This window comes from Jaculus jaculus, chromosome 1, assembly GCF_020740685.1.
Source record: "Jaculus jaculus isolate mJacJac1 chromosome 1, mJacJac1.mat.Y.cur, whole genome shotgun sequence".
NCBI lineage: Eukaryota > Metazoa > Chordata > Mammalia > Rodentia > Dipodidae > Jaculus > Jaculus jaculus.
In genome coordinates this window covers 51280952-51307971 of record NC_059102.1, presented here as the reverse complement: position 1 = coordinate 51307971, position 27020 = coordinate 51280952, and the positions used below count along the sequence as shown (strand labels likewise).

Sequence of the window (27020 nt, the reverse complement as noted above, 5' to 3'; positions counted from 1 at the left end):
AGAAACTGCTTGAGTTCAATCTCCAGGACCCATATAAACAGCTGGGTGGTTTGAGTGCATCTGTAATACTTGTCCTGTGGGGAGCAGACACTGGAGAATGTCCAGGCCTCATGAGAAAACTGCAAGCGCTGGAATCAGTAAGAGACCCCAGATTCAAGAAAGAACAGACAGAAGAGCAATGGAAGGGGATACCTAGTGTTCCCTCTGGACCCCTCATGGACACATACATGTTTGTGCACCACATGTACGCTTGCGTGAGCACGCATACACACGCAGAGGTATTTTAAAAAAATTTTAAAGACTTTAATGACAGTAGAAGCTCTATACTATAAACCCACTACATTTTAAAACTTGTCCTAATCTGTACAGGCCATTGTTCTGGTACTGTTAGTGGCCTTAATATGGTATTGTCAATTTTTTTTTGTTCTTTTTTTATTCCGTTAAAGGTATTGTCCTTGCTGTAAAACTGATTCCAGTGAGGTTGTAAAGGCTGGTGAAAAATTGAAGATGAGTAAAAAGAAAGCAAAGATGCCATCTGCTAGTACTGAAAGCCGGAGAGACTGGGGCAGGGTAAAAAAGAAATTCCTATTTTTTTTTTCTTAGTAGTTCTTAGTAGCAATTTATACCAATAATTCTTCAATATTAGTAGTAGAAGTGATATAAAAGATTAAGCAATATAATTGTCACTATCAGCAATACTTCTATCATTGTTAATTATATAGTTGCTTTCTATATTTTTATAAATATAGCTTGTTTTGTGACTTCTAGGGAATGGCTTGTGTTGGTCGTACAAAAGAATGCACTATTGTTCCTTCTAATCATTATGGACCTATTCCTGGAATTCCTGTTGGGTCAACATGGAGATTTAGAGTTCAGGTATGTTTTGAAATTGGCTTAGATGAAAGGATAAAATTTGGTCTAGTTAAAATTGAAGCAGTATTAACATCTGTTGGTTTAAATGGCCTCCACAAGTAGCACATGTCATTCTTTGCTAAAATGAAGGATTTTTTCTTGGGATAGGCATCTTCTTACTCAGAGATTAAGACAGAAAGAACAGCATACATGCAGAGTTAGGCATCACCTATCCTCTTTATCACTTTGTTACTTTTTCTTTCTTTTTTTCTTTCTTTTAAAGTGCATATGTATGCACGTTTGTTGCCATTTGTGTGGGTGCATGTGTTTTATGTATATGGAGGCCAGAGGCCCTCCTTGGATGCTTCTTAGCTTCTGTTCACCTTGGGTTTCTCACTGGCCTGAAACTTGCCAAGATGATTAAACTGACTGACCAGTGAGCCCTAGTAATACATCAGCCTCAGTCTTCCTAGTGCCCAGATGACAAGCAGATAACTCCATTCTTGGTTTTTATTTCCCCTCCCCTCTTAAAACAGGGTGTCATGTATCTCAGGCTGTCCTTGAAGTCATTATGTATCTGAGGATGGATGACCTTGAACTTCTGATCCTGAACTCCTCATGCTTCCACCTCCTGAGTGTATGCTTCCACCATGTCCAGTATATGGAGTACAGGGGATTGAATTTAGGGCTCTGTGAATGCAGGGCAAGCACTCTTACTTACTGAGATACATCCCCAGCCCCTTTCTGGCTTTTTTTCAAAACATGAGTTCTAGGGATCAAACTCAGGTCTTTATGCTTGTGACTGAGCTGTAAGCTCTTAGTTTTTCTTATAAAAAAATAATTCTTGAAATACTGAATTGGAAATCATGTGGTGAATTATTTAATGCATTGGGGAATGCCTTGCTCTGTTTATTCCTAATTTCTTTAGAAAGTTAACTTTCTTATAGAAAATTTAATATGGAAAAAAACCCCACTAAAATCTCTAGTGTAGAACAGTTTCTAATTAGTAATACCTTGGGTTCTGGACTTTAATTAAAGGAGATTTTACTTTGTATATTGAGTGGTACTGGTCCTATTTAGCATAATTTTAAAATTTAGATACACACATACACACACACATGCATACATACACACACGTACACACATAGCTTGAAAAAATAAGTAATAGTATATGACTTATATTTTAACTCTGTGTGTGTATTTTTTATATGCATGCATTGATGTGACGCCCCATCCACTCATCTGTGATGGTCAGGATAGAACATTAGCTGTCCCCTGATTTAGTCACCTGCCTGTTTTTTTTACCTTATTGGTCCCAGCGCTTGCTGTTCATGAGCTCCACTGAATGGTCTGTGCTCTCCACAGGACTGGGGTTATAGAAATACCTGGCCTCACCCAGCTCAGCTGTTTCCATGGGGTGGGTTCTGGGTCGATTGGTCTGAGGCTGTCATACTTGTTCAGGAAGTGCACTTAACCAGTGAGCCATCTCTCTATCTTGCTTTATATTTTGATGCCCAACCCGCTTTTTATCCCCGTTTCTAAGAGAGAATTTTAATTATTTCCTTTGAATTTACTTGTTTTAATTTTAAAATATTTTACTTTTTATTTTATTTGCATGTTGAGGGGGGCACATAGAGTGTGCCAGGGCCTCTAGCCACTGCAAATGAACTCCAGACACATGTGCGCCCTTGTGCATCTAGCTTACATGGGTACTGGGGGATTGAACCCAGTTCTTCAGGTTTTGCAGTTAAAACACCTTAACTGCTAAGCCATCTCTATAGCCCTGTTTAAAATTTAAATAACATATGTTCCTTCATTTTTTTTTTTTAGTTTTATAAACTTACATCTATAGCTTTCCTCCTATGAGCATCATAATTTTGGCTGAATTGATTTAAAAATTACCTTTTCAAATTATCTTTTTATTTTATTTTGCTAGGGAAAAAGAAGGCATAAAATCAAGAGTGTTTTTAAAACTATTTTCTTTTTACCTCTTTTTTTCTTTTTATTAAGTAGAAAATTTTTATGGATGCATCATGTGTCGGTACCATCATTTCCCTCCTCCCTGCCCCCACTCCACTGAGGGCCCTCCTCAGTGGGATTGTGAGAGCTGTGAGACTGGCAGTCTTCATAGTGGGACCAGGAATTCCTCTGGTATTCCTTCCCACCCTGTGGCTCTTATATTTGCCCCCCCTCTTCAAAATTCCCTGTTAATAAATTAGTGGGTGTGCTTTAAGTCTACTTTAGTTGAGCTCTCAGCAGCTTCTGGATTTTTGCATTGGTACATTTTGAGTACCCTCAGTGTCTGTCTCCATCATCCTAATGCAGGTTGTAAAGCTCAAGGTTGTGATCTAGGATCTATTTTTTTAAAAAAGAAAACCTGTAAATATTTTTAATGTATTTCATGATTTGTGTCACCAGTTACATTCCCAAACTAAAAAAAATTATTTATGTATGCATATGTGTGTGGGCATGCACAGTCCATGACGCCCATGTGCAGGTCTGGACAACTTTAAGTCCATCTTCTTCATGCCATCTCATTTGAGGCAAGGTTTCTCTGGATCTTGCTCTGCTGTTAGTTTTGCTATGCTTGGCAAGAGCTTCTGGGGAATTCTCCTGTTTCTGCCTCCCATACTGCAGTCAGCATGCTGGGATTATAGAAGCCTGCCATGGCGTCTGGCTTTTTACATGGTATCTGAGGACCAAATTCAGGTGTTCAAGCTTGAGTGGGTAAGTGCTTTATCCACTGAACCATTTCCTCAGCCTCTCATTCCCAAACTTTGAAAAGTTTCTTTATAAGGTCTAAGATAACTATGAGGTTTTCTTCCTGAGCAATGGATTTGTCATTGAGGAATGAAAAAAGGCAATAGAGAACATTTATTTTTGCCAGAGTTGGTGAAGTCGGAGAATCAGGTGGCTTAGTCTATTTCTAAAGTGACTGGAATTTCTAAGGCCCAAGACTTTCCCTGTTCTTTTCCTTTCATTAGCTTCTTTTCAGGTTCTCAAGGCTTTATATTGTCAAAGTCAGTGTTTTAGCATGAATTTTAGCTTTCTTTTAAAACAATTTATAGTAAACATAAATTAAGACATAAAAAGACAGGACAGTTTTTTCAGTGAATCAGAATTTAAGATAATGAAGAAAAGCAGTAGGCCATTGACGTAAAGTATCACTGAGCTTCACAGTGGATAGCATATATGGGGAACATTGAGTAGTGTTGGCTGGAACCTCAGCTGGCGAAAAAGCCCAGAAAATAGACATGAATAAAAGATACTGGGTGGATGCTTACTTTGGGTTTATTACCATGAGACACTTTAACAGTTCAACACAGAAATACTCTTTAAAAAAATATTCTGACGGTCTAGAGAGATGATGGCTCAGTGGTTAAAGGCACATGCTTGTAAAGCATGAAGAGCTGGGTTTGATTTCCCAGTACCCACACATAGCCAGATGTACAAAATGGCTCATGCATTTGGAGTTCATTTGCAGTAGCAGGAGATCCTCGCATGCTCATACACACACATATTCCCTTTCTCTTTCTCTCAAGTAAATAAATATATCATTCTGAGCTGAACATGATTCCTACAATCCTAGCACTTGGGATGCAGAGGTCTCTGCAGCTTTGAGGCCTAATTACATGAGGACTTGCAGACTAACTGGATGACATAGCGTAATCCAGTCTCAAAAGACAAAACCAGAATGACCATTCTGCTTATGATAGAATGGGTTTTAAAGAGCAAAGTAGTGCCTGGCAGTACATAGAGAGTCTATTGTAAGGATTCACGCCTGGAAGTGACATTGAGCAGCAGAAATAAAAGAAGATAGATTTCAAAGGGTTTGGGAGATGGAACCAAGATAAACCAGTCCTTGTGATCACATAGCTTTGAGGAATATTGTAGAAGCATGTGATTCAAGGATATCTACATACTGGACTTGACAAACTGGGTGGAGGACGACCATTAAACAATACAAGGAGTCGGGGGCTGGAGAGATGGCTTAGCTGTTAAGGCACTTGCCTATGAAGTCTAAGCACTCATGTTTGACTCTTCAGGTCCCACATAAGCCAGACACACAGTGATGCAAGCATGTAAGATTGCATATGAACACAAGAGGTCATATGCATCTGGAGTTCAGTTGCAGTGGCTGGGGGCTCTCGTGTGCTAATTCTCTTCTTTCTCTTTCTCTCTGAAATACACACAAACAAGGTCAGTCTGTTGAGCTGGCCTAAAAAATAAAAAATGTACAAAGGGGGCTGGAGAGATGGCATAGTGGTTAAGTTGCTTGCCTGCAAAGCATAAGGACCAAGTTTGATTCCCCAGTACCCATGTAAAGCCAGATGCACAAAGTGGTACATATATCTGGAATTCATTTGCAAGAAACCCTGACCTGCCCATACTCTCTTTCTGTCGTCTTCTCTCTCTCAAATAAATTAAATTAAAAAAAAATTTTTTTAAACAATACAAAGGGGGAGAAATCTGGACTGATGATACTTTTTTAGTAGATTTGAAGTGGAGCTTTCACTTACATAAGGTGATGATTATTTAGTAGTTGTGAAACCTAGAGTTTAGGCCTGGTCAGTTGTAGAGTTATCACTTCAGTTAGTTTTTGGGAGAAATAAAATGAATGAGCAAAAGATAAAACTCTGGGTTAAAAACAACTTTGGCTTTTTGGGTCCATTCATACATGTGAAAGCATTTTTTAGGTATAACTCAGTTGTTGTGAGAGATTCTTTTAATTATTTTATAGGTGAGCGAAGCAGGTGTTCATAGGCCTCATGTCGGTGGAATTCATGGTCGCAGTAACGATGGGGCTTACTCTCTTGTCCTGGCTGGTGGATTTGCAGATGAAGTTGTAAGTGATAATATGACCTTGTTTTTTGGAACCTGTCTTGATCATTCCATAAAATATGAAAGCTTTGTCTAAGATATGTCAGATGTTACTGTTTCATTTTGGCATAGTTTTTATGCTAAAGTGATTGGTTCTGTTTAAGTTATAAGATTTTACAGTGTCTAATCTTTTTTAAATTTATTTTTATTTGTTTGAGACAGAGTGGGAGGAAAGAAGGGATAGAGAGAGAATGGGTGTTCCAGGGCCTCTAGCCACTGCAAACTATAGCCACTGCAAATGAACTACACGCTACCTTGTGCATCTGGCTTATGTGGGTCCTGGGGAATAGAACTTGGGTCCTTAGGCTTTGCAGGCAGGCGCCTTAACAGCTAAGCCATCTCTCCAGCCCACAGTGTCTAGTCTTCATATTTACCAATTTAATGTATAAGTATATTTTGTAATTTTTAAGGAAAATAGGTTCTCTGTGAAACTTTTGTAATTAAACCCATTTGAAATAATTGTAGATTCATAAGTAATAGTTATAGCATTAGAAATAATAGATATGTGCCCCTTTTTTGTAAAATTTTTATAAAAGGTATCACAGCCAGGATCTTGGACATTTACAGAAGCAGGATCATGAACATTTCTTTTCTCGTGATTCTGTTATGTTACCTTTTATAGCTACACCCATCATACTGTATCACTTCAGAAATTTTTATACATAGATCCTGTAATTTGTAGTATTTAGGAATGGTTTTTGCTACTCAGCATGACTCTCTGAAATTAGTAGTTTATTCTTTAGTTTATTGAGGAGACCATCGTAATGTTTATGCCAATTTCTTGAGCCAGTTACCTGATGAAGAATATCTGGGTGATTTTCCATTTTTTTAAATTTTATTTATTTATTTATTTGAGAGTAACAGACTGAGGAAGAAAGAGGCATATAGAGAGAGAATGGGCGTGCCAGGGCCTCCAGCCACTGTAAATGAACTCCAGATGCGTACGCCTCCTTGTGTATCTGGCTAACATGGGTCCTGGGGATTCTATAGTGACTGTACCATTTTACATTTGTGTCAGCAGTGAATGAGTGATTCTGTTTCAGTGTCTCTCTCTAGCACTTACTGTTGTTGCTATTTCCTATTTTAGGTATGACAGGTCCATAGTAATATCTCACTGTAATCATCATTTATTTAATGGTTACTGGTATTGGACATTCATTTGTTTATCATTATATATTCTTTGTTTAGTGGGGCATGTGCTGGGGATGGAACTTAGGGCTGGGTACATTGGGCAGGGAACTTAGCACTGAGTCATGCCCTGAGTTCCTTGTGTTTGCTGTTTCATTTTTAACCCTTTATTGACAGTTTACATTCATCTACACAATGTACACTAATCATAATCCTCACCCACTACCTTTTATTCCCCCTCCACTGAACCCCGTTTTCCAACTTTGCATGATGTTAGCATGCTTTTGCCCTCCTGTTGTGCAGATCTTATGTAGATAGAATCAGTCACTGAAGTCATGAATACAGTGACCACATTATGTCTGAAGGAACTTTTTTCTCTTTCCTTTCCCTTTTCCCTTTCTTTTTTTTTTTTTTACCCTGAGGTAGGGTTTTGTTCTATTCCAGGCTGATTTGGAATTTAGTATGTAGTCTCATGGTAGCCTTGAACTAACAGCAGTCCTCCTACCTCTGTCTCCCAAGTGCTGGGACTAAAGGCATGTGCCATCATGCCTGGCTTGGAAGTTCTTTAAAGAACTCTGCTCCTCCTTCTTGTTCTTAAATTCTTTATGCCACCTCTTCACAATGGTCCCTGAGCCTTGGAGGGTATGATAGAGATTTCTTCCTTAGTGCTGAGCACTCCACTGCTACTTCTCAGCACTCTGAGTTTTAAGTCTCTCCAGTGGTCACCACCATCTGAAAACAGAAGCTTTTGTAGCCAAAGGTGAAAGTACAATTAATATATAGGTATAAATATAAATATTTAGAGGGCAGTTAGTTTGTTGGCCATAGTATATCTATTTAGCCAAACAATAGTAGCTTCCCCCCTAGGACTCATGACCTCCCTAGCCATAGTTTAGTACCAGGTATGAATATCCTCCCATGTGGTGGGCCTTAAGTCCCATCAGAGAGCAGTTGATTTCCCTCATAACAGACTTGCCACCATTGCATCAGTTGGCACATTGACCTGGGTGGTTAGCCATGTAGCTTGCAGAGTCTACTGCTGGTTAAGCAGTTGCTGACTTCTCTCCCCCAACAGGCTGCATAGTACTTTCCAGCACCATTACTGGCAAACAATAGGGAGAAAGCTTTCAGTTGGGTGTTGGTTTGACCTCCCTTTGCCCTGGAGCTCAAGCACTTGCTGTCTTCAGCAGTAGGGTCTTACCCTCTTGCTCTGTTAGGTAGCTGAGAGCCATGGCAATAGCTTGTATTGTTTGGAGGCCTCCCTGACCTGTAACTCACTAGAGGTTTTCTAATCCCTGGCATTTGAAAATGTCTTGTAACAATATGATTTCTGAGCGTCTTATCCACTCCTATGGGATACTTTTGCTCAAACTCTTAAAATATATAGATGTATGTATATGTTAATTAAGAAGTAAGTTTCCATATGGCTTATTCATAACATCTTTAATTTTGATTAACCCTCTTCCCATTCCCTCCCCTTTCCCAACCTCTCCTCTGACCCTACTTAGTGTGTTGGCATTTTCTGCTTTTTAACAGATAAGTATTTGCAGGTATTTTCTCATGGTCTGTTCTATTTACTTGCTTTCTAGGGATGATAAAAAGATGAATTGGAATAGATGTAGAGAGCACAATTGTGTGTTTTCAGACAAGAATTGAAAGTCTTAACCATTTTCTGGTAGGCAAATTTGACAGTATATTTGTATTAATATTGCAGAGGAAATTGAAAATGGAAATATTCATGGTTAATTCTTTGTGAAAGCCTTTAACACATATATTTTGAAACTGTATTTTAAAGTAAGAATTAAATAATGTTTATATAGTTACTTTGTTGGTTGATGTGAAAGCTGAATGACTTAATCATATGTAAAATGCCTAGCCAAACCCACATACTTAGTAAGTGCTAGGAAAGTGTTGCCGTAGTAGTGGTAGTAAGAATTGGTGAAATTATACTTGGGTTCTGGTATCTTGATGCAAAAATCTTTTCCTATAGGACCGAGGTGATGAATTCACATACACTGGAAGTGGTGGTAAAAATCTTGCTGGTAATAAAAGAATTGGTGCACCATCAGCTGATCAAACATTAACAAACATGAACAGGTACTATTAGTAAAGACTTTAGAATTTGGCTGTTACATAAACATTTGATTCTGTGGTTACAATTTATTATTTAGACTGTAGGAAAAATCTTAAATTAGGTGTTAAATATCTGAGGTTAAAATCCCATTGCTTCATTATTTCTTCATCCTATTAATTTTTAAATGGCATAATTCCCAATCTTACTTAATACATCTGCTATACATTTGAAATCATGTTGACACCTTTGAATGAAAGGAACTTGTATAATTTAATTGAAATTGAGGACAAGGTGGCATGTTACAACTCCATGAGTCAAACTGACGTGGTACCATACTCAACATAGATTTATCTTTCAAAGTCAAACTTTTTAAAAGAAGTAAATTACTAATTATTGGGAGCTACATGTACATATTGAAAAATCTGCACTCAGGTACTTTTAGGATTTGTGTTGGTAAGATGTCTTCTCAGTGTCACTAAAGAGAATGTCTAATTTATTAAGTAAAAAATTATATTTTAAACTAAATCCCCTTAAGGCATTGCAAAAGAGCCACCTTGTATTGACCTCTAATAATAGAAATATCCTAGGTACCATTGAATATAAAATTAATTTCAAATATTTTATAAATGTGTGCTAATGTTGATAATAGATAAATCTCCCAAGCTACCAGATAGCAAAAATCCCATTATAATTTGTCATAGTAAGATTTTTTATTAACCATATGAAAGTTAAAATTTTTGTCCTATTAAGAGCATTTTTATGCATTGAGTAAATTGAGTATTTTTTCACTTTGAGTCTAAGTCACTTAGTTTTAAGTAATGTCCCCTTAATTTCTGATTATCGTGTGAAATAATATTACCAGTATTATTTAAGACTTTATTGCATACTGAATTACAAAGAATCTGTTTTTATGTCTTGTATATTATTTCTGACAGTAGGATTATTTTACTGAACCAGCAGAGGAGACAGGTCAGATTTGCTGGGGAAACATTCCTGAGGTAGGAGTGCAGTCCCTAGTTCCTATCAAGAAGGCAGCTCTTTAGGAAGAATGTTCTTATAAGTAGTTAAAAATGACCTGATGAGTTTTTATCAATGAACGTACATCTTAAATTTTCAAAAGGACTCTTAGAAAGTTATCAGATCTGAAAATTACATGTTCTTGTTAATAATCATGGGCCGTTTTTCTTAAATGATATTGCTTTCATAACTACCCATACCTGTAATATACATGGTAGATTCCAGTTAAACTTGTAGGCAGTCCAATAAGTCTCCTTAGAAAATAATTGACAACCAGTAAAAATGCTTGTTTTTAAAAGGTTTGTTAAACTGAAATACTAACTGAAAACAGTCTGGAATTGACTTGTCATATAGATATTAACATCCAGTTGGTTACTTTAAACATCACAATGCGAGTATATCTAATAAGTCTTCTGAGACAAAGATACCTGTATGTTTTATGAACATGAAAGGTGAAGTGAGTAGCTTTCAGCTCTGTCCCCCAAAATAATCTTTTTCAAGTACTGTATGGTTTTAGTTTTGTTTCTCTGCTAAAAGAAAGTTTTAACACCTTGCTTCTGCAGTTTGCTCTATTTCTCCCTAGCTCTTTCACTTTAAGAAACTGAAGAGGCCACTGTCCTTTACCAAGACAATAGAGACAACAGATTGGTTGAGCTATAGATAGAGAAATGGAAAAGAGTTTTGTTACTGATTTACTTAGTTTAATTCTTCTGGGCTATTTTCATATTCTTGAATAGCCTATTTACTTATCTGAAGCCAAAGGTGGTACCAGTTATTGGTGCCAGTAATTAAGACTGAAGATACCTTTGAGTTTTAAAGCATGTCATTCAGTGACATGAAGATAATATTTATCATAACTCTTTAAGAAAATGAGTAATACATAACCTAATAAGTATTCCATGAAAGATACAATACTAAGTTGATGGCTACATTCTCTTACCTCCAAGAGTTTTAGTGTTTCCCCTTTAGATAAAAAAGATAACTTGGTAAGCTTCATTACTTGAACACTAAAATTATCATAAAAGTTATTTTTTAAAAATAAAATGTTTAAGGTTCCTACTTTTCTTTTAAAAAATTTTTTTGGTTTATTTTTATTTACTTGTTTGAGAGTGACAGACAGAGAAAGAGGCAGAGAGAGAGAGAATGGGCGCCAGGGCCTCCAGCCACTGCAGACGAATTTCAGATGCGTGCGCCCCCTTGTGCATCTGGCTAACGTGGTACCTGGGGAATCAAGCCTCGAACCAGGGTCCTTAGGCTTCACAGGCAAGCGCTTAACCGCTAAGCCATCTCTCCAGCCCCCTACTTTTCTTTTTTATTTACTTTAAAAAGTTAAATTTGATAAGGTGATTTTTTTTTTATAAGTAGGTTATAGTGGTCAGGCATATTTTAAATTTGAGCATGTACAAGAAGAACTACATCCTGAAAAAGGATTTTGTATCATATCTGATTTCACCAGAGTGGCTACCTTTCATGTATTCTGAGTTTCCCCTTCACATAAGTTAGGAAATGGGCACCTCAGAGGAACACACTAACATACTGTAGTATTTTCATTGGAACTAGATACTCTCCAGTAGTTCTTGTAACATCACATAAGCTTCACATACTAGGGAAACTTGAGCGAAATCATGTTATATTCCTCCTTGGCAGTCACTAATAAACTGTAGTGTTCTCAAGGAACCAAAATTTTTTATTGTCAAGATTTAGCAAAGAGACTTGGATGCTTCAGTCCTAATTAATCTTTTTATGGAAGCTTTTAGAGAGTATTCTCATATTGCACTTGTTCATAATAGTCTTTAAACTTTTGAGAATTTCTGCTATCTGGAATGTGGAAAGTAGACCTAGAAAAGTCATTTGTACCTGGCTGACAAATTTATTTTTCTGGATCTCTTTCTACATTGTTCCAGCAGTTTACTTTAATCCATTACCAAAAATTAACTATTAAAGCAATTACTTGCTTTAGTTTTCCAACGTTCTCCTTTTCCTCAACAAACATTATTTAAAGCAAATTCCATGTATTTCTAGTTGTTTTCTATTATACGTGGCACAGATGTTATTACTTTCAGAAGAACCCTACAGGCTATCTGAGAACCAATCCCCTGGCTTGGGGGTGACATCAGAAAACTGATTTGTCTTCTCTGCTGGTGGGGGAAAGCATAATCCTATTATCTGGAATAATATGGAAAGAATCATAGAATCTTAACTAACAGGTAAGGCATAATTCACCTTTTAATTGAGCTAATGACTCGATTATATACTTGAAAAAAATATTGCTTGGTATAAAGTCATTGTTTTATTTTTTAGGGCATTGGCCCTAAACTGTGATGCCCCATTGGATGATAAAATTGGAGCAGAGTCTCGGAATTGGAGAGCTGGTAAGCCGGTCAGAGTGATACGCAGTTTTAAAGGGAGGAAGATCAGCAAGTATGCTCCTGAAGAAGGCAACAGATACGATGGCATTTATAAGGTGCTCTATCTAGCATGACATCTCCTTAGTCATTCTTCTGGGCTTGAAAGACAGGGTTGCCCAAGGGAACTAGTGTGGGTGGGCTAGAGGAAAGAATAATCCACCTTACTTGATATTTCTGCTTTTTATGGACATACAAAAGATGTAAAAATCTTGACTTCCAGGTTTTCAAAAATAACTTCAAGCTTGCTAAAGCAGAGTTGTTACAATTTGGATTAAGACTTTCTGTTGTGTGTGTGTGGGCAGTTCTTATGGTTTAATCCAGGGTCATGCATATGGTAGGCTGACACTCTACTACTGAAATATGTGCCCAGCCTACAGATTGTTCACAATAAATGTTGTATATTCTGTGTGATAAACGCATTTGCAGATCTTGGCAGTTACAGATCTGATTTTAATATATTTTGTGATAGACACATTTGCAGACCTTGACCTTTCCAGTTCTGACTCATAGATATTTTCAGGATGCTATAATTGAGATGGTTTTAATGGATTTGTCATAGCAGAACACATTGTAACACTGAGAATGACTTTGTAGGCTAGAAAGATGGCTCAGTGGTTAAAGGCACTTGATTACAAAGCCTTATGGCCCAGGTTTGATTGCCATAAAACCAGATGCACAAAGTGGCCCATGAGTCTGGAGTTTGTGTTTGCAGCTGTGGGAGGCCCTGACTTGCCTACATTTCTCTCCTTCCCACCCTCTCAAGTAAATAAATATAAAAATATGAATTTGTATCTTTTGTCACAAAGTAAGGACATTAGTCTCATGGTAAATAACCTTCCACCCCTGATCATGTAAGCAACCCTGAAAAAAGGTAAGATGGAGATGATTAAGGAAGAAGTGTGATAATGGGAGGAGGAAGCAGATAAACAGCAATTGGAAGGAATAAGATCAGAACACATTATATACCTGTATGAAAATATCAAAATGGAAAAATAATATTTTAAGAATTGTTTTTAATATTTATTTGAGAGAGAAAGAGCAGGGCAGATAGAGAGAATGGGTATGCCGGGGTTCCAGCCACTGAAAATGAACTCCAGACGGATGTGCCACTGGCTTATGTGGGTCCTAGGGAATTGAACCTGGGTCCTTAGGCTTCTCAGGCAGGTACCTTAACTACTAAGCCATCTCTCCAGCCCTATATGTGTGTGTTTGTGTGTGTGTGTGTACTGAAAAAAATAAGGCATCAATTACCATCTTCTTTCTTTACCTAATTTGTACAATTCTGTTTATCAGCAGGATTTGTTACTATATTAAATTTATAGCACCATATCCATATCCTTACATGGGAACTACCGTAATAGGAAATATGATCAAAGCAATGACTTTGTGACCTTTCTTGATTTAAAATTCCTATAGCAAAGCAAGTAGGGTCTGAAGTTACACCTAATTCTGTCATATTTATTTAAATCACAAATATGATGACATTGTGAATTAGTCTGACTTGACAAGTCTCAGTGTAGTATTGACATATTATGATGTAGGTGGTGAAGTACTGGCCAGAGATTTCATCCAGCCATGGGTTCTTGGTCTGGCGCTATCTTTTAAGAAGAGATGATGTTGAACCTGCCCCTTGGACTTCAGAAGGAATAGAACGATCAAGGAGATTATGTCTGCGTTTGCAGGTTAGATTGCATTTGTCTACGCTGTTCCTATGTTTGTAAGGATGCATATCTCCATATGATGTTATACCTTATTTGTGGATATAATATGTATAGTACGTCAGTGGGCAATAAGAGGTGAAGGGTAAGAGTGTGCAAGTATGCTGAAGGAAAGCAGTAACAAGGTGGCTTCTTGGGTGTCACAGTACTGTCCAAGGATCAAGGGATATGCTTGGGAAAAGCTGCACTTGGTAGTGAACACAAACTACTACGAATTCGATTTGGAAAGTACTTGAAATTCAAGGAAAAGGATTCTTAGATTTTAGGTTTACAAGTCCTTGAGAAGGGAAATCTGTCCTAAAGGACATGAGGTATAATTTCTTGTAGGGAAGGGTGGGAAGGTGACTTACAGAAGTGGTCTGTTTCCCCCTTCTTACTTTTCCACACCCCTTTCTCTCTCCTCCACAAAGCTGGCTTCCCTGCCCTGCTCCCATTTGGGTGCTTTGTTTTTCTCCTCTTTGTCCCTGCTCTGCTATTCACGTGTAGAGGACTCTGTTGGCTCTGTATGTATACTAGCTGTTGTAGCTGTATTCTCTTCTGCTGCCTATATACTCTAGACTGTGTCCCTGACTCAGCCTTCAGTGTGTGTTTTGAGTTCATCCCGCATCATTTCCAGCCATTGTGCTTCCTGTAAAACATCCAACAGGGCCATTTTACCTGGCTCTGCCCACACTGCATGTGTAGGAGCTAAGCTACGGGCAGTGTCTGACTACCCGTGCACATGTGTATCATCTAGTGCAAAATTGTTTCTGTTTTTGTTGTCTTTTTTTTAACTACTGTAATTGTTTAAATGAGATCCACCAACTGTTGTGCTATTGTCAAACTAATTCTTTTTATGACTAAGTGTATTTTTAAACTTGCCAAATCCATTTTCAAAAGATGTTTTTCAGATCCTAGTATTCATTCAGAGCATTGTTCTTGACAGGTTAGATTTGGAACTGAGCAGAAGCATGCCAGCCTATCTCCTATGATGAGTTGAGGCTAGAAACATCTTGATCTTTTAAACATGAGTGTTACACAAAATCATGACCAGCCCCAAAGATAGCCATTAATACAGAAAGGTAATAGGTGGAGTGTATTTCTTTAAACTTAACCCCTAGGATATACAAAGTTTGTATTTTAGTTACATTCGATCTTCTAAAAGCTCCCCTATTTTAGTAGCTGGGAAATTGTCAGTGTCTTAGATATTCACTGCATAATTTACTGTAATACTGGCTGTTAGGTTCCATGGTTGATCCTCACATGTTTTCTTGTCCATATTCTCTTTTTCTTAAACCTTTCTAGCCACCACCGTAGCGCATGATAGTTTCTTTTCCTAGATCTGAAGCCAAGATCATTGTATTATAAAATATTGTGGCAGTCAAAGTTAACTGACTTTACATAGAATTTAGGATTTAGTAGTCTTTGAATTCTTTTAAAGTATATTTTTACTGTATGCAAATTTACTGTGGGAAAAGTAAAGATTCCTCTCCCCTACCCCCTTAATTTTTTTTAAATCAATATCTATATCCTCAAATTTCAATCTGTATTGTCCTTTTTCCATCCTTCCTCAGTATCCAGCAGGTTACCCTTCAGATAAAGAAGGGAAGAAAACTAAGGGACAGGCAAAGAAGCAGACAAGTGAAGCCACAAAGAGGCCAGCATCAGATGGTGCGTCATGTTGTAGAATATATATTCTAACAGCATACATTTTACTTATTTTTTTATTTGAGAGTGAGATAGAGAGGAATAGACAGATAGAAAGAAACAGAATGGGTACTGCAGGGCATCCAGCCACTGCAGAAGAATTCCAGATGCATGTGTCACCTTGTGCATCTGGCTTACATGGGTCCTGAGGAATCGAACCTGGGTCTTTAGGCTTCGCAGGCCAAGTGCCTTAACCACTAAATCATCGCTCCAGTCCAGCATACATTTTAATCAAGAGAAAAATTTGAGGGATACATAAGAAATTAAAAGCAAAGATTTTTTTTGTTAGTGAGTGGGGTGAGACATGCATTTCTTTGTGTTTTAATAATATCAGAACCACAATGTAAGTTAGCTAGACTTCATGAGAAGTTTTGTGCTGCTTCATTTGGATATCTTCCTGATAAACATATCTGGTATCAGGGAACTTTTTGTTACTTTGGTTCTATGCAGAACTGTGAAAGTCTGCTAACATTTTTTCAATAAACCTAGATGAGTGTCCAAGTGCCTCTAAAGTGTTGAAGGCATCAGATTCAACAGAGGCAGTGGAGGCTTTCCAACTTACCCCTCAACAGCAGCAACTAATCAGAGAAGACTCTCAGAACCAGAAGCTATGGGATGAAGTGCTTGCATCTCTTGTGGAAGGACCGGTATGTCAAAGTTTTCTTAAATAAGTAATAATACTCTTTTTTTTAAATTTTATTTATTTATTTATTTATTTATTTGAGAGCGACAGACACAGAGAGAAAGACAGATAGAGGGAGAGAGAGAGAATGGGTGCGCCAGGGCTTCCAGCCTCTGCAAACGAACTCCAGACGCATGCGCCCCCTTGTGCATCTGGCTAATGTGGGACCTGGGGAACCGAGCCTCGAACCGGGGTCCTTAGGCTTCACAGGCAAGCGCTTAACCGCTAAGCCATCTCTCCAGCCCAGTAATAATACTCCTAATACTAGCAATAATAAAAATTTATTTGCTGGGCGTGGTGGCGCACACGTTTAATCCTAGCATTCGGGAGGCAGAGGTAGGAGGATCACCGTGATTTCAAGGCCGCCCTGGGACTACATAGTGAATTCCAGGTCAGCCTGAGCTGCAGTGAAGCCCTACCTTGAAATCCACCCCCTCCACAAAGTTTTCATATGGAGAATGTTTGAAAGTCAATCTAAACATTCCTTGCTTTTCTCATCCATTTCTATCACCTTTCGGAAATAAATATTCTTAGGTATGCTTAGGTATTTGCTTTTAGCGCTGAATTAAATAATTTTCATTAAGGTGCTTCTTTGAACAATTTTCAGTTGTGACACCCAATTTATTGAGTTTTGGTTTTTTCGAGGTAGGGTCTCACTCTAGCTCACACTAACCTGTAATTCACTGTGTAGTCTCAGGGTGGCCTTGAACTCACGGCAATCCTCCTACCTCTGCCTCCTGAGTGCTGGGATTACCAAGGCTTTTTATGATTGACATCCACACATGGCTTTGTAGTTTCCTTGTGGTGCTCTTGTGTGCCCACTTTGGTTGCTGTGGTCTTTATGCTGCTTAGCACATTCAACTTTTCCTGATTTTAGAACTTGACACTATTTCACAGATCATAATTCTCTTCTGTTCATCTGCATGTGGCTCACTCCTTCATATCCTTTAAGTCTTCACAAATGTTGTACTCCTCAGAAAGGCCTTACCCAGTTACCCTTTTTTCCTTTTCATCTTTGTGTGTGTATGTGGGGTGGATGCCTGTGTGCCATGGTATACCTGTGCATATCAGAGGTTATTTTCTCCTTCCACCTTGTTTGAGGCAGGCTCACTTGTTTACTTCTACAAATGCCAGGTTGGCTGGCCCACAAGCTTCAGGGATTCTCCCTTCTCCACTTCCCATCTTGGTGCAGGAAGGCTGGGATTAAGCCATTCACTACTGGATCTGGCTTTAGAGATGAGTTTGGTCAGGTCATCACACTTACTCTTCAGCCCCTGAACAGTGCCCCCACCTTCCACCCAGCTACCTTTTTTTTTTTAATACAAAATATTCCTCTTGAATCAGTTTCTTTAGCTTGCTTTATTTTCACACTTGTTACTGTCTTTTTTGTTTACTGTAGAATATCAGCTCAATGAGAGCAAATACTTCCTTTTTATGAATGCATTATTACTAAGGTTAATTCAGCTTTCATGTCCAATTCTGCCTGTTAAAAATCACACAGTGTTCCTATCAAAATTACATTGTGAAGTACCAGGTCTCTTGTCACCACAAACCAACAAGGAGTTTGCCCGATGGCATATGGGTTCATTTCTCTAGTACCTCCATAAAGCAAGATGCACAAAGTGGTGCATGCATCTAGAGTTTGTTTGCAGTGACAAGAGGTCCTAGTGTGCCCATTCCCTCTCTCATTCTAATAAATCTTTAAAAAATAAATGGCATATATGTTATATTAATGCTTTGTTTATAATTCACTTGACTTCCATAATCCAAGTTAAAAAAATTACTTAGTATCAAGACACCTTTTAAAATGTGACATTTATTTAAGTGTTTTATACTCTAAATTTATTCTTATTGACAACTTCCATAATTGTAGATAATAAACCATAGTAATTCTCCCCCCCCATTTTCCTCTTTGAAATTCTACTCTCCATCATATCCTCTCTCCCTCTCAATCAGTCTCTCTTTAATTTTGATGTCATCATCTTTTTCTCCTATTATGATGGTCTTGTGTAGGTAGTGTCAGGCATTGTGATGTCATGGATATCCAGGCCATTTTGTGTCTGGAGGAGCATGTTGTAAGGAGTCCTACCCTTCCTTTGGCTCTTACATTCTTTCTGCCACCTCTTCTGCAATGAACCCTGAGCCTTGGAAGATGTGATACAGATATTTTGGTGCTGAGCACTCCTCTGTCACTTCTTCTCAGCACTATGGTGCCTTCTGAGTCATCCTGAGGTCACTGCCATTGGAGAAGAGAAGCTTCTCTAACCAAAAATGAGAGTAACATTAATACATGGATATGAACATTAAGAGAAGTGCTTACTGGGCTGTTTGGTGAGCATAGTATATACATTTAGCCAGACAGTAGCAGATGTTCCCTGCCATGGAGGGCCGTTGGTTTCCCTCATAACAGATATACAACTATTGCACTCGTTGGCTCATTTGGCCTGGCTGGCCAAGTATAAGGCTTACAGTGTTCACTGTTGAGTATCTCCACTGGTAATTTTTCTTTCCCATTAAACTGCATGCACTGTGGCTATTTCCAGCCTACTGTCAGCTAGCCTACATGGAAGAAGTTTTCAGCTCAGCTCCAGCAGGGTTTCTCAGTGACCTTGGAGCCCAAGTATGTGGAGTCTGTAGCAATAGGGTCTTTATTATTATTACCATCTATTCCTGGTGGGAAACCAAGGGCCTTGGCCTGTTATGTTTTGGGGGCATCAGGGACCTCCCTGACTCACTGGAATGTATCCTATCCCTCGGACTGAAAATTTTCTAGTAACAATCTATGGCTCCTGTGTGTTACATTGTCCAAAAAAGTATGTTTTCATATGACTTACTTATATTATCCTCTTAGAGTTTTGATTAGCCCTCCCTCTGCCTTTTCTTTACTCAGTCTCTTCCCCTGACCTTACTTAGGCCTTTTCACCCCCACTAATATGTTCTTCTACTTACATATATACAATACCATCCTATTAAGTTCCCATCCCTCCCTTTCTGTTCCCTTTGTTATACTGTTAAAAATCACAAATAAAACCCTTAAAGTATATTTCTTCACTGCTAAAAATAACCAAACTTTTTTTCTACTTTAAGACACAAACGGGGCTGGAGATATGGCCCAATGTTTAAAGGCACTTGATTGCAAAGCCTAACAGCCCAAGTTCAGCTCCCCACTACCTACATATAGCTAAATGCACAAAGTGACGCATGCATTCTTAAAGTGGCAAGAAATCCTGGCATGCCCATTCTTTCTTTCTCTTTCCCTTTCTCTCTCTCCTTTTGGTTTTTTGAGGTAGGGTGTCACTCTAGACCAGGCTGACCTGGAATTCACTATGTAGTCTCAAGATGGCCTTGAGCTCATGGCACTCCTCCTACCTCTGCTTCCCATGTGCTGGGATTAAAGGTGTGCACCACCACACCTAACTCCTTTCTCTCTCTCTCTCTCTCTCTCTCTCTCTCTCTCTCTCTCTCTCTCTCTCTCCTTTCTCTTTCCCTTTTGCCTTCCTCCCCTTGCAAATACAAACATGAAAATATTTTTAAAAAGACACAAATGGGCTGGGCGTGGTGGCACATGCCTTTAATTCCAGCACCTGGGAGGCAGAGGTAGAAGGATCACTGTAAATTCTAGACCAACCTGAGACCACAAAGTGATTCCAGGACAGCCTTGGCCAAAGCACTGTATTTTGAAAAAACAAACAAAAAAAGATACAAATGGGCTGGGGAAATGGCTAAGGACCTCGATTTGATTCCCCAGGACCCACATAAGCCAGATACACAAGGGGCACATTCATCTGGAGTTCATTTGTAGTGGCTAGAGGCTCTGGGGATGCCCATTCTATCTGCTTCTTCCTACCTTTCTCTCTCTCTCTCCCTCTCGCTCACTCATTTGCTCTCTCTTTCAAATAAATAAATATTAAAAAGACACAAACAGGGCTGGAGAGATGACTTAGTGGTTAAGGTGTTTGCCTGCAAAGCCAAAGGGCCTTGGTTTGATTCCCCAGGACCCACATAAGCCAGCTGAACAAGTTGGCACATGCACCTGGAGTTCGTTTGTGGTGACTCAAGGCCCTGGCAAACCCATTCTCTCTGCCTCTTTTTCTCTCTCAAATAAATAAAAGTAAAGTTTTAAAAAAAGAGACACAAACACCCAGAGTAAACTGAAATGAGTAACAGCTTTTAAATATATAGGGTATCCATTTGATACTCACTGCTGTAGGTTTCTCTACTCCCAGTTCTATTTTTTATAATTGTATTCTAGTTTTTCAATATTTTATTTACTTATTAGGGGGTCAATAGAGAATGGGCATGCCAGGGCCTCTAGCAAATGAACTCCAGACACAGGTGTCACCTTGTACATCTGGTGTTATATGGGTACTGGGGAATTGAACTGAGGTCCTTAGGCTTGACAGACAAGTGCCTTAACCACTGAGCCATCTCTCCAGCCCTAATTTTATCCGATTTTAAATAAGCATTAGCATAAAATTTCTAGAGTTTGGGATTTGAGGTAAAATATCACACAACATCTTAGGAAAATAGATTTATTGTGACATTAGATAATAATATTGCCTAGTTCTTTAGTTTCAAAAAACATTGAAGTTTTTAAAAAAGAGATTGGCTAGATAATGCATTTTATATACAGTGCAACTTAGAGGGAAAGGGGATGAATATTTAATAGCCTTGAGACAAGCTATGCATTTTTTTGTTTATTTTTATTTATTTATTTGAGAGCGACAGAGAAAGAGACAGAGAGGGCCTCTAGCCACTGCAAACGAACTCCAGATGCATGCGCCCCCTTGTGCATCTGGCTAACGTGGGTCCTGGGGAATCAAGCCTCAAACCGGGGTCCTTAGGCTTCATAGGCAAGCGCTTAACCGCTGAGCCATCTCTCCAGCCCTGTCTGTATTTTTTGTTTGTTTGGGATTGAACTCAGATCCTCATATATGTTGTGCCAAGTGCTCTACCACTGAGACACATACCACTAGCTTCCCTAATATTTTTTAAGTAAAAAATATTAATCATGGCAGAAACCATTAAAATACACACATGTACGCACACACACGGTGTGGGGAGAAGGTACAAAATAAAATAGTTTACCAGGAATATGAAGTTTAGGGCAACTTTGAAGATTCCTCCGTTTTTATTGCAGAAGTTTGCTTTTCTTAGGTAACTAGTCACTACTTGATTTTCTTAATAGAAAACTATTAAATGTGACTGATAAAATTTTCTCTTGTCATTTAGAATTTCATTGATATATTTATTATGAACTGCTCACTGTTTCTCCCTTCTATTGGGTATCATTGTAGAATTTTCTGAAAAAATTGGAACAATCTTTTATGTGTGTCTGCTGCCAGGAGCTAGTTTACCAGCCTGTGACAACAGAGTGCTTTCATAATGTTTGTAAAGTAAGTACAACTCCACTGTCATTTTCCCATGATTGGCCTAATGGCATAGTAAACTGCATCTGTCTTTAGTATGTGATCAACCTTTTTTCCACGAAGAATAATAATTATGGAACTTGTGGTAGTCATAAACATTTTAATTTTATCTTGGTGGTAAATGTGTATTTTAATTTCATAATAGAATTCTAATACATATCATTTAAGATAATATGCTGGAATTATTGAAGGGTTGAAATACAGACTAAAAACCTATGCTATCACCTCTTGTTTTATTTATCTAATAGCTGATAAATATTGTATAACAGGGCAAAGTAAGTTTTCTTGCATTTAGTAAAAAAATCTTTAAAAAGAGTCTTTCAGTAGGATGCTCAGATATTAATTTATTAATGTGTTATGAAAGGAAAATGTGAAATTTAGTCAAGCTAGATTGAAATCTTGCTGTACCAAGTAGTGACTTTGTGCCCTAACCTGACTTCAGAAATTTGTTTCCGTTTTACAAAGGAAACTAAACTACATATGTGTTTACACCTAGCCATCTGTCAGTGAGTTCTCTGTATTTAGCACAACTATCTCATGCATGTGTGTACACATACACACACACACACACACACACCTGTGTATCCAAAGCCAGCTGTGAACTAGCTATGTAGTTGAGGGTGACCTTGAGCCCCTGATCCTCATTCCCTAACCTCTTGAGTGTCGGGATTTTTTAGAGGCATGTGTCACCATTCTGATTTATGCAGTGCTTCATTAAGTTGGCCCCATCCAAAATTTTAAAGGAACCATTTTATATTCAGTGATTTAATACAATACTAACTTAGTTCTAAAGAAGAGAATCTTGAGTTCTTTTTCTTTAGGGCTCTCTCCAAAAGATTAAGCCATTAAGGAACATACATACATTCTAATGCTATTTTACTGGATGAGAAAATCTAAATACAAGCTAATTCAGTTATTTCCTTGAATTCTCAGTTTGTGGTAGTAAAGCCATGACTGTAGCCATTATTGTGCAGATTGGGCCTCACCCTGTGTTTTTCTTCTTAGGATTGTTTACAGCGTTCTTTTAAGGCCCAAGTTTTCTCCTGCCCTGCTTGTCGGCATGATCTTGGCCAGGATTACATGATGATTCCCAATGAGATTCTGCAACGTCTACTTGACCTTTTCTTCCCTGGTTATAGCAAAGGACGGTGATCTGTTTACTTCAGTGTTGCCCCTTGTGGCTTTTTGGACAATAAAGAATCTAAAATGGATGGGGAGGGCTGAAGCAGTGGTGGACCACATCTCTTTTTCTGAAGCAGCTGCTCCTCTTTCCCACGTAGCTGTCATCTCGTGTGTGTAGTCAGAGGCCCGTTCCTCAACTGTCTTTTCAATATGAACAGGTAGTTCCTCTCAGTAACAGCTAGTCTTAATGAATGAGAAGTCAAAGCCTCCGCTGTAGTTGATCCAAGTTATGATTTATTTTGCAACTACCTCAGGACAGAAAAGATTTATGGGGATTTTAAAAGTCATTGAATAATTAGTTAAATGAGATTTTAGCTACACACTGCCTCCCAAATATTAGTTGTGCCTGATTCTTGTAATTTGCTTTTCCAGGAAAGGAGATGACAAATGAGATTGTTGGAATGAGCACAGCTTCTGTAATATGTGTAACACTTTTTTAATGTCTCTTCTTCCATCACAGAATGTGTTTTGCAAGGACACGCTCACTTTTTAGCCCATTCGTGATCTCCATTGTGCTTTTTTTCTGGTGTTTTATGCAAGTTGACTACTAATGAGTAATGAGAACAATATGAATGCATTGTTGCTGCATTGGTGTAATGTGGTGTGGTTTTGCAATAAAAGAGGTTCTTCAGATGCTCTAGTTGTAAATGTTGATGAAAAGCCACTTCTGTGCTCGCCTTACTGCTTTGAGTAACTCTCACTAGTGGTTTCACAGCTACAGAGTACTGAGGGCTGGTGCAGACTTTCGGGAAGATTAAAATTGCTTCATATTGTCATCCAAAATTTTATATTCACTATATTCCTTAAAGTATACCTTAATAAATATTTTATGATCAGAAAACAGCTCATTTTGCTTTATTTTCTTATATTCTTGCTATTATATTTGTGGAGTGTTTTTGGAATCACTGCTTTGCATAATGTCTTTATTGGAACATGTTTTTACTGGTTTTATAGTAAGGGAAGCTAGAATGAAGTCTTACATATTTTTTAAAATTCTAAGTGAAAAAAATTTAAAATAAGAATGTAGTACCTATAACATATAACTGCTATCTTTATGTTCTTTTTTTAAAATTTTGAGTGCTATTTCAGATTTCAGTCATGAGAATATTTTAAAACATGGTTCCATTCTATTAAACTTTATAGCTATATTTTCCTCAAAGTTTTAATGTGATCAAGTTAGTCTTTCCACCCTAGATTCAGAACTATACATACACATTACCAACATTTATTACTATTATGTGTACTATTCACTTGAGCATTTTTTAAAAATTATTTTTATTTATTTATTTGAGAGCAACAGAGAGAGAAAGAGGCAGGTAGAGAGAGAGAGAATGAGCGAACCAGGTCCTCCAGGAACTCCAAATGCATCTGGCTTACATGGGGGAATCGAGCCTTGAACCGGGGTCCTTGGGCTTCACAGGCAAGCGCTTAACCGCTAAGCCATCTCTCCAGCCCCAACTTGAGCATTTTAATGTGTATTAATTTAATCTAAGAACTAAGAACCAGGTGTATTATTAAACTCATCTAGGGCTATGTGGCAAATCTGGGCAATCTGAGTCTAGAACTGGTGGTTTTTAGCTTCTATGCTGTGTAGGTTCTTACCCTTAGGGAAATGATAAACTAGTTTTTGTGTTTTGCTTTTGCTTCATTGAGTTTAATTCAAAACCAGGAGCTGGGGAACACTTAATAGCATCACAAATACTTTGTGACATGAATTCAGTATCTGTGTATCATGAAATCATTAAATTTGCCCCCCTCCCTGATGTTTTTGAAGCGGGGCCTTACTTCAGGGTGGCCTGGAACTCATTCTATAGCCCCAGGCTGGTCTCAGACTCATAGTGATCCTCCCACCTCAGCCTCCTGAGTGTTGGAACTAAATGTGTGTACCAGTGCGTATTAAAAAAAAATAAACAGTAACTTTATCTTTCTTTTCTTTTTAAAATTTGTATATTCATTTACTTATTTATTCATTTTATTTGTAAGCAGAGACAGATGGAAAATGGGTGGTGCCCTAAGTTGGCCCCTTGCCATTGCAAATAAATTCCAGATGCATGTGCCACTTTGTGCACCTGGCTTTACAAGGGTACAGGCAGGTTTTCTGTGCAAGTACCTTTAATGGCTGAGTCATCCATCTCCTTAGTTTTTTTTTTTTTTTTACTTTTTTACAATTTGTGTGTTGAAATTGAGTTCTGAAATTTTTCTGTTCATAGATATAAAATTACCTTATGTTGTAGCTTAAAATGTTTCTTTTTTTTTGTGAATTGATGGTAAAATTAAAGCATACCCAGCTTCAGATTTCTGTTTTTTATTACTTATTTACTTAGGCAAGATTTCATAAGTGGGGCTGGGGAGATGGCTCAGTAGTAAAGGCTTGCTTGCAAAGGTTATTGGCCCCAGGTTGATTCCCCACCACCAAAAGCCAGATGCACAAAATGGCACATGCATTTGGAGTTTGTAGTGGCAATAGCTCCTGATGTGCCTATTGTCATTCCCTCCCTCCATGCAATGGAAAAAAAAAAAAAAGCAACTTAGGGGGATGGAGAGATGGCTCAGTGCTGCCTGCAAAGCCAAAAAACCTGGGTTCAGTTCCTCAGTTCCCAGATGCACAAAGTAACACATGTATCCTGATGTTCATTTGCAGTGGCTAGGGTCCCTGGTATGTCTGTACTCAGCCTTCTCTTTTTCTTTCTGGTTGTATGTAAGTCTTAAGTTTGAATGATGAGGTTCTTTTCCTGTTTTGTTTTTTTGGAGTGACTCAGTCTAGCCCAGGCCAACTAGGAATTCACCCTGTAGCCCAGGCTGAACTTAGACTCTCAGTGATCCTTGTACTTCTGCTGGGATTAAAGGTGTGCACCACCATACCCAGCAGAACGAGGAGTCTTTTCATGAGGATAAATATCTAGTAGGTTACAGTGATTATTTACTAGTAGGCCTCAACCACTTTCAAATAGGTAGGATTTTTTCCCCTTCCTCTGTAGAGTAATCCATGCCTCTAATTTCAGAATACCACTTGAGGTTAATATAATTTATCAAATAAATATATGCATGCTAATATGTTACAGAGTATTAGGTAACCTAAGAGTTTGACGCTGGTGTCTAAACTCCTTTAGCTCTTTCACCACTTCTGTGACTGTAGCTGATGTATTCCACTGACAGTTTTGGGTTTCTTTACAAAATCTGTAAGAGCTGAGTAGAGAGCTGTTCTGACTTGCCTTTGTTTTCTGTTACCCTGTCAAGGACCAAACCTTACCTAACCCTTCTGCTTCAGGATAATCTTGATTTGAGAAAATAAATCTTACACTGAAACGTTACTGTCTGTCCTCTCTGCTGCTGGACCCCATGCCAGACTGTTAGCAATCTAAAGGAACTGATATCTTGTACCTGGCTTAATTGTCCTGTACTTGAAAAGCTTTTTTCTCATTGTCTTTTTAAAAAATTATATTTATTTGAGAGACAGAGAGAGAGCCAGAGGAAGGAAGGGAGGGAGGGAGAGGGGGAGAGAGAGAACAGATGTGCTTTTGCTACTGCAAACAAATGTCAAAGCATGTTGCACTTGGTGCATCTGGCTTTACTAGGATACTAGTAAATCGAACCCCAGGCCATCAGGCTTTGCAAGCAATTAATTACCTTTAACTGCTGAGCCACCTTCCCAGTCCCCTGTTGTCTTTCAAAACAGCTTCTTAACCAATTGAAACATCTAGGTTTTCTATTTTCATTCCATTTATTATTCATGTTGGATAGAGTATCTTAAACATAAGCAAGTTTTTTTCCCAATTCTTTATGCCAAACAAAATTTAAGGAAGATCGTGTGCATGTGGTTCTTTGGCTGCTTGGCCGTCCTGCTGCAAGCAGCAGCTTGGGTCAGGTCCTCCATGGCAGCACCACTGGAGCAGTGTGCATGTTTCAGATGACAGACCACACTCCTGGGTCTTTGCATCCCACCCTGTTTTCTGCGTGTTTATG

At 38.3% G+C, this 27020-nt stretch overlaps 1 protein-coding gene across 1 annotated transcript in view; it reads left to right on the top strand.

The window, feature by feature from the left end:
* Nucleotides 1–23900, top strand: part of Uhrf2 (ubiquitin like with PHD and ring finger domains 2) — a 78310-nt gene extending 54410 nt beyond the window's left edge. The window contains exons 7-16 of the mRNA XM_004653185.2: nt 447–570; nt 769–876; nt 5594–5698; nt 8852–8958; nt 12254–12416; nt 13902–14042; nt 15632–15728; nt 16254–16411; nt 21744–21842; nt 22881–23900. Coding sequence (XP_004653242.1) covers nt 447–570; nt 769–876; nt 5594–5698; nt 8852–8958; nt 12254–12416; nt 13902–14042; nt 15632–15728; nt 16254–16411; nt 21744–21842; nt 22881–23027 — 1249 coding nt within the window. The 3' untranslated portion in view covers nt 23028–23900. The remainder of the gene's footprint in view (nt 1–446; nt 571–768; nt 877–5593; nt 5699–8851; nt 8959–12253; nt 12417–13901; nt 14043–15631; nt 15729–16253; nt 16412–21743; nt 21843–22880) is intronic.
* Nucleotides 23901–27020: the final 3120 nt, after the last annotated feature.